General features: G+C 36.6%; 1 protein-coding gene across 1 annotated transcript; it reads right to left on the bottom strand.

Annotated features, from left to right (window-relative positions):
• Positions 1-1,172: 1,172 nt before the first annotated feature.
• LOC102699538 (WRKY transcription factor WRKY71-like) lies at positions 1,173-8,547 on the bottom strand. Its single transcript, XM_040528490.1, has 3 exons — positions 8,402-8,547; positions 3,475-3,585; positions 1,173-1,928 (listed from the first exon to the last, which is right to left on the bottom strand). Exons 1-3 carry the CDS (start codon positions 8,545-8,547, stop codon positions 1,364-1,366), a joined length of 822 nt encoding a protein of 273 aa, XP_040384424.1. The 3' UTR covers positions 1,173-1,363.
• Between the last annotated feature and the right edge of the window lie 227 nt (positions 8,548-8,774).

The following is an 8,774-nucleotide window of genomic DNA, read 5'->3' as shown; positions in this document are numbered from 1 at the left end:
TTTCAAAAACTGAAATATTTCCCAATATCATCGAGAGATGAAACTTTGATCACGTAAATGAATTAACTATAGCTTTATTTCAATGTATCACATGGCCACTGCAACTCTTTCGGTCAATTCCCTGTATGCCCGTCTAATTTCTCTCAATCCCTTCTATACCCTTGAGATTTGCTTGATCTCTTGATCCCCTGAGTTTTTATTAGATCCCTTATATGCCTATTCCGTTAGTTGACAATTAGTTTGACCGTTAGTTTTTGTACAAATGACTTTAGTGTCCTTAGTATATTGATAAAAGCTACAAATTTTTATGTGTAAATTATTTGGGTTATGAAAAACAATAACAGATAAATTACTAAATATTTTAAAAATAAAACATAATTTCATTAACAATTGATAAATTATTTATTGTAAGCAAACCAATCTTTGCATCAAATTTGAATATTACTTTTCAATGAATATGCAGTGAAAAAAGATTTATGGTAAAAACAAAGGGGATGGAATTATTTCATCACAAACTAAAAGCATATTTAAAATTTTTAAATAAATTTCAAATGAAATTTGATGAATGTCATACAGCTTTCAAAAAATTTAAACCTAAATAACATATAGTTTTAGTTCTCAATTTTATGGTGAAACTAATGTATGGATTTAATCATAATGTATGAGAGGGGTAATGTAGTCATTTTAAAAATATTTAACGGTCAACTAATGGTCAACTAACGAAAATGGTATAGAGGGAATCAAAATGACAACTCAAGGGTATATAAAGGATAAGATAAAATCCAGGGGTACACACGAGATTGAGCAAATTCTTAGGGGTATGTAGGGAATTTTTTCCAACCCTAATTGTCCCCATTTTTTTATTTTGGAATTAGATATACATGCATGAATTCCAATTGAACATGATTTCAGTTCCCACACGAACTAGCTAGCTGGCATTCTATCGGTTGTGTTGGTCCCTTTGTTGTCTTGGAGCTTGCAATTTTTTCCTTGCAGAATAAAAGCATCCCAACAACCTCAGATAGATGGTTCATATTAAACCGGCCTGATCTACATCCAAAGTGGATGTACATGGCCAAGCACATACATTGTACATGGCCAAAATGTAGTACAAGTACGGTTTTGATGTTGGCACTTGTGTTGAACTGACAGTGCCAAGGAGGTTTCAATTAATTGTGCTGTATCAGTGTTTGGCAATGCATAACCTTACATTTTGAACTCAATTCTGCTCTCCAATATACACTTTTACGGGCTCTGATATGCATTTTTAACCACAACATTTGGGACCAAAATATATATTTTCACGAGAAATCTGACGGTAATTAAGCACATGGATTAGTCTGTGTATTTCCAGCATGGCTCGTCAGAACTGTTGTTGCATACTGTCCGGGAAATGCATGAGATCACCACAGAGCAACTCATCATCCGAACCGAATTGCCACGAGTCCAAATCGAACGCCGAGAACGTGTCCCACCCGCCGTCCATCGTCGCCGACGGCGGTGGCGCCGACGACCTCATCTGTCTGAGCCCATCGACGACGGCGCGGAACATCGACATCCGCCGCGTGGGCAGCTGGCCGGAGCGGATGGCCGCCGGCCACTTCTCGTCGTCGCCCATCACGGGGAGCTGCGCCTGGGCCGCCGCCGCCGCTGCTGCGTGTTGCCACTGCTGATGGTGCGCCGGCGACGACGGCGGGTCAGCACCGGTGGGGCTGAACCTGAAGAACACCGGCTGGTCCGCTTTGCCCGGCCATGGTGGGTCGGCGAACACGACGTCCGCCGGCGTCGGGGCCGGCGGCGACGGGCTGCAGGTGTGGTGGTGGATGTAGGTGACCCTGTACAGCGGCGGGTCGGCGTCGTTCTCCTGCTGCACCACCTTCGTCGCCACGCAGTTCCTGTCGTCCCGGTATGAGCATCGGTAGTATAGTCTGCACAACGACGATGACATGTGGATTGTTTAGATGAGCACCGATCGGATGATGGAATGCGAAATTGATGAGTACATGTACCAAACTCGTTTCGTACGGTTACTATTAGGGGTTACAGTGGACCCAAACCATTTTACTTATAAAATTTACGTGCCGGTTTTAAAATGGGCTGAAAATAAAATTGTATAGATTTTTGAGCTAAAAAAATTTAAGAAATAAATAGGGTTGTGAAAGAACCCACGGGCCTTGGTCATTCCCACCCCTAATTACAATATTTCATGCAAAAGAAAAAATAATAAATTGTGTTATAGATATGTGTCGCATGAATGATGACAAAATTGATACTCCCCATCAACCTATACAAATATTTATGTTACATTCAACAACAAAACAAGGTACCAATGAAAAACAAATAAATATAGCAAAACTTAGAAACACTTGGGTCATGTGAAGCGAAAGGAGTACTGCCACTACAGTGATATTTCCTACACATGCTAATGAATTTGAGCACATTTATACAAGACATGATCAACTTTATAATACTCCTTACCTCCAACAAATCTTAGCCATTGATTAATCGTTCATATTTTTCTATTAAAATATATTTTTCGCATGTAATTAATGGATCATGGCACATATGGCAAAAATCAACTGTCCTAATTGCCCTTTCTAAATTTAATCATGCATGCATGTTTGTTGTATGCACAGACATGCAAGTCAATATGATTTCAAATTTAAAATATGGTGAAGCCAGACACATAAATTCAAACATCGGGATATCAAAAAAATTATTTGATCTACGTACTTATTTTGTAAAAAAAACATAATGACTTTCAATGACTATATGTTGTTTCTTTTCATATCTGATTCAAAGTTTTGAATTCAACAGACTGTAGATATGATTCAAATGTGGTAATTAAGAAATTGTATTCAGAGTATGAAATATAATTTGCACAATGTATTTTACATGTGTATGATATAACAAGTGAGATTAGTTTGTCTAATCATTCCACTTACCTTGTTAACCATGATACTTTTAATGGCAAATGAAAAAGAATTACCACTCTCCTTATTATGAGCCTTATATGCAACACCAAAGCCCTAAATCCATATAGTCCACTCTACCTGTTAAGTGGGTCTATGTTCACATAGTACCTAACTTACTTCCGTACTCTCTTAATATAAAAGATTTATAATTCAAAGGTACTACGGTTGAGACAAAACTCACATAATTATGGGCTTGGTTATTGTGCCATCCCCCATTTCGAGCTGATACTCTACTGACGTCTTCCTCCGTGAACTACCACTTATGCATACCCGTTTAGCATGAGTTAAGGTCCTGATATTACATGTAAATAGGCATGAACTTTTTTAATGAGCTGGAGTGTTACACTACCCCTAGTGATGTAATAGGTTATATCAACCATTGCATCAAAGTCTAATGGATGGTCCAAACAAATTTGAAGCCCCTTAAGATGAGAAAGTCTTAGAATATGAAACGGAGGAAGTAACATTTAGTGATATTGAAATTGGCCAACACACTTACCTTGGGAACGGGGAGTTCTTGATTTTCTTCTCTCCATACTTCCTCCAAAGATGACCATCTGTATGGGGGATAGGTGTAAGGTTGACACATGTTGGATGCCCTTCCTGCAGCCTGCAATGGTATTGGGGAAATATGTAAAACATTCTCTTAAACTTTGTTATAGCACAATAATTTTGGAATTTGTAGTGAAGACACATATATTTGTATAATATAGTACTAAAGTACTAATAGAAGCCACTACTAGAAATCAAGAGTTTCCAGTGAGTTAAAAGTATTCCCTACTATGTGTTAATCAACCCAAGGGACAAAAATAATTCCCTAGTGTATACATATTAAACTTTAGGAAACAATACTTCCACTACATTTTATTTTCATCCCTAAGAAACTAAACACTAGAAAACCACATGGTTTGCCACGTAGATGCCACAGTGTCACTGTTGTCCCACTTGGAGCTAGCCAAAGCTATATGTGCCACTTTTTTAGTTGGTGGGAAAATATAGAGCCAATTTTCAGCTCTTAGCATCATTTTTTCGCTTGGCGGCAACCCAAAAGCATACTGCTAGCCAGTTGGGCCTCTAAAAAATCTCCCCTCGTTCCAGATACTGTCTTACTTCTTTTACATGCTGAAGCACCGTGTTCCATTCATTTTCCCCCAACTCAAAAAAGCAAGCTCAGTCCTCAACACATCCAGCAGTGGACAAGGAATCTAACCTAGGATGTAGATTAAACTACCAGCCCTAGGGCTTTGTACTTTCCATGTTGGCAACCAAATGTCACGTAGGAAACCTGAACATTTGTTCCCTAGCCCTTGTAACCATAGGGAAAGAATTTGTACCCTTCAGTTTGAAAAGAGGACTCTAGGGAAGCACTTCTTTCCCCATAATACTTTCCATAGGTGTAATTTCCTAGCATATAAGGAGGGAAATAAAATCCCTATGATTTTTTCTTATTCCCTATAGTATATGTCAGTTGGGGAACTTGAGATTTCTAGTAGTGACTTACATCATTTTTCATTATATTTTAGAATTGTATACGATAACATTTGTCTATATCTAGATTATTCGATTTGTTACATGTGTACACGTATTACCTCCTATTGGAAGTGATTGATTATAGATAAAGAAATTGAAGTTGATCGATAAATTAATAATGGACTCATGTTCTATATTTGCACTGTTAAATATATGTACTTCAAAATATTGTTCATGGATTAAAAGATAATAAAAAAATCAGATGAGGATGGTAAATTTAAAAAGGTTGTGGAATGGGTCTTCCCTGGCCGGTGTTTGCCGGAAATGCGTTTAAAATTAAGAGTTTAGTTAATTAAATTAGACGCATAATTAGAGACAAGCCGAGACTAACCAAATTGTCAGTAGGCTGGTTCTTATTCTTCAACACCAAACATTATGTACAAGATGAAAGTCATTTGTTCATTCAATAACACACACGGATTTTGTTTACGTACAAATATGATGATAAGGTTTCAAGGTCTGCTCTCCTCCACTCTGACTTAGCCGATTCATCGTATATCCTCGAGTTTAATTTGCTCACTGCCATAAAATTCATTGTCATATCGCCATATAAAGAATTTGCTCATTTCCATCTTTGCAATTTTCCTAATGATTTTAAAAGTTGTAGGAATTATCAACATTTCAGCAAATTTCATAAAACAACAACTTTTGAGGCATTTGTAACATAAAACACCAGGCTTTGCAATATTTTTCAAGGCACACCATGTATCAGAGTAAAATGCTTCACAAAAAACCGACATTCATAACTAAATCATTCAGTTCTCCATTATATTAAGTTTGGGATTATGTAATTGATAACCATGATCTTGTTACCACAGTTTATTATCTTAATCTTTTGCATTTTGAAGTGTGCGAGTCAGGAAGGAAATAGAATAGGTGGTATATGAATGTGCATTTTTAGACCTAATATGTTTGTATATCCTTGGAAATATTGTTTATTAGAGTGAAATATAAGTATTTTTCATAAATATGAGGCTGTGCAATATATTTTGACCCAAAACCTGGGGTTACTTAAAAGAAATTGTAGATACTGGGGCTTTGTGTTATAGATGCCATAAAATGTATGGTTTTTTAAAATTTACTACATAAATTATATTTATTGTTGTTACCAATTCCAATCGTTCAAATTAGTAACAAACGGGTTATAGTTACCCAATAATATAAATTAACCCCCATGAGAATCAATAAAACTATGGTCACTTCTACTAGCATGCATGTCTTCTGCCGTAGTAGATCTAGTTTAGTGCATTTAGTGCTAAATACTACCTCCGTCCCGAAATAATGTTATTTTTTAGTTTTTGATACAATGTTTCGACTCTTCATTTTATTTGAAATTTTTTTGCGATTAATATTTTTATTGTTATTAGATAATAAAATATGAATAGTACTTTATACGTGACTAACTTTTTTAAGTTTTTTATAAATTTTTCAAATAAGACGAATGGTCAAATCATTGGGCACATAAATTGAAAAATGATGTTATTATGGGACAGAGGTAGTATGTTGTTACAAATTAATTAATGGAGTTATACGTACGACGATGGCACATAATTTTCTTCATTAGTAACAACTAAAAAGCATCTGTATAGCCGTGTACAACGTGTTTCTACAAATAGATGAGCCAACCGTATCTAACAAAACACCAATGTGGCTAAACAACACGAAATACAATATCATAGATCTCGTTGAGATGTACACCTTTGATATAGAGCACACTCTATCAGAGGTTATTTCAAAGATTCAAATATTCACTATTTAAAATAGAAGTGAAATCTTGTAATGATTATTGGAAACATACTAGATCCGAAATTTGATTCCGAGAGATCTAGCAATTGGTTTTTTTATACGGTCGCTTAAAGTGGATTACTTGGTGTTTCCGAGGCTTCTGACTTGTATTATAACCATTTCTTTTTTTAGATAGCCTGTAAAAAGAAAAGGGAGCGTCGCCAGAAATATTTTTTTATACAGTGATTCCAACCGTACCACACCTCATTCTGCATGAGGTGCCATCATCTGTTTCTATGATCATCTTATCTTCAGATCCTAATGAACCATTTAACATGTACAGAAGGCAAAACGACCATGAAGATTTAGATTCGAAAAGCATATGCATGATTATCACCAATATCTTAGCAAAGTCGTCTCTCCCTTGAGTTGCTTCACACAACATAGCATTTCGCCGCCGTCGGTGATATATACCTCTTGTGCATGTGAGTTGTAACTTGTGGCGTCATTTTTCGAGTAAATTTAGTCAAGGGCATGTTTTGACATATTTATTTTTTGGAATATTTGTGAAATTGTAGCCTTTAGCAAAAGGATGGCTTCCGTCTTTCCAAGTTTAGGGTGATTGATGTTGTTTGTCTTTTTCATGTAAAAAGACAAACGATATATTTATAAATAAAAAATAATTTTTGAATAGAACATTTATATATGTATTCTGATATAAAGGTTAAGGCTGGAAAATAATCTTCGACGACCCCCCTCTAAAAAACAAATTTAAATTTTGGCTTATAAGTATAAGCAGAAATGAAAATACGGGGTTGTAGATCTTCCTCCCTTTCTCGGTTTAAATCTTGTATATATGTTAATTTAAAAAGCAATTTCATATATTCATACGTAGACTGCTGCTGTATATTAGTAGTGGCATATTAAATGTCTACTTTGAGTACTGTGCCCTATAATACGAATAAAAGATCTAAGGTAACAAATCATATATCCTCCTTGTAGGCAACGTGCAACACGTACATTACATATATATATATATATATATATATATATATATATATATATATATATATATATATATATATATATATATATATATACATACATACATACATATATCCTGTAGGAATAACTCACAAGCCAGGCTCCTCATGCACACCAAGAGCCAGATTAAGCACATAACATATATAACTAAAAATGACACTGTACAGATGGTTACCACTTGCCTATCTCGTCTCCATGTACCACTTGCTGTGAGAGTTGAGTTTAATTAGTGTGAAATTATGCTGACCACGTTGGAGATGCAATGTATATATATATCCGTCGGAATTAGATAGTGTGTGTCACTCATTAGATAGGCGTGTTGTTCTTATTAAGAAAAACGGGGGGATTAGGAGAGTAGTTTTGTACGTTCAAAGCAACACAGACTTGCCTCTTTCGATCAGAGTGCAACTTGGACTAGCTAGTTAATGAGTTAAACTAATCTCTGCTGTCCTGCGACTAATATGCCCTACGTCACAGATTAATTTTTCACCAAGTCCTCTTCGGTAGTTGAATATTTGGAGCTTGAGCGTTATGTTAATCGGACTGGAAATAATTGTGTTATGGTCCTAATTGATAGAGAACACACTTTCCAGCGTTACTTCATTAGTGTTTAGAGGAACCATAAATTAACACTAAAAACATACTTATACACGATACCTCATCCTCATGTAAGCTCTTGAAGACCCTAAAAGATCTCTAGAAATTTCCTAAACGATCTCTAGAAATTTTCTCATGGGTTTGTATAAGCAAACACATTATATTAACTAATCGATGCGTATGGGCATGTCTGCATATTCTCGAATACACGGGAAGTTGCAGCGGCCTATTTTTTGTTATGTTTATGGTTATAAGCCAAAATATAAATTTATAATCATAAATTTAGAGTTGATTTTAGGACTTTTCACCAATATTTATTTTCAGTCTTTGGTTTTTAATTAAAGCACTAACAAAATATATACAAAAGTTTTATCAATAAATTAATTTTTGCTTATAAATACGTGGTTTGGTTTTTCTCCTCCAACCACCCGGAGGATATGGATAAGCAAATGAATGAAGCAAATGAACGGCATTGGTGCGAAATGCATGCCTATGGCACAAGAGAGAGGGAGGGAGAGTCCTTGAATTACCTCGGCTTCCGCGACGAGAACGGCGACGAGATGGGCGTCGGCGGCGGCAGGCCATGGACGCCGCCGCCGGGCAGTCTAGGGCTGTGATGAGACGTCGTCGTCGAGTCCGTGAACTGCATCATCTGCAGCAGCTGACGCGACGCCATCAATGGCGGCCGCCCCCCCTGCAGAGACTCTTCAGTTTGTCCCTGCCTGCAGCTAGCTTACTTCTGGAGAGAAAGTGGCTGCAGGGTCTATATGTAGACGAAGAACACAGCGCTGTTGGTGCACATGAGCATGGGGAGTGATGGAGGCATCAACAGCAACTGTGTGTATATTAATAGTGCAAACAGTGAATATATAATACTGTCAGTGTTCTCTAACCAGATCCCTG

This window comes from Oryza brachyantha, chromosome 10, assembly GCF_000231095.2.
Source record: "Oryza brachyantha chromosome 10, ObraRS2, whole genome shotgun sequence".
Taxonomy (NCBI): domain Eukaryota; kingdom Viridiplantae; phylum Streptophyta; class Magnoliopsida; order Poales; family Poaceae; genus Oryza; species Oryza brachyantha.
Note: the sequence above shows the minus strand (reverse complement) of the source record. Positions and strands in the feature narration are given on the sequence as shown.

What these genes read in the sequence shown, in the direction of transcription:
- LOC102699538 (XM_040528490.1), bottom strand. Translation starts at nt 8,547, where the DNA reads ATGGCGTCGCGTCAGCTGCTGCAGATGATGCAGTTCACGGACTCGACG. An exon ending in TTCTCGTCGCGGAAGCCGAG is followed by an intron (nt 3,586 to 8,401) that starts GTAATTCAAGGA and finishes ATACCATTGCAG; the next exon opens with GCTGCAGGAAGGGCATCCAA. An exon ending in AAGAACTCCCCGTTCCCAAG is followed by an intron (nt 1,929 to 3,474) that starts GTAAGTGTGTTG and finishes GTCGTTGTGCAG; the next exon opens with ACTATACTACCGATGCTCAT.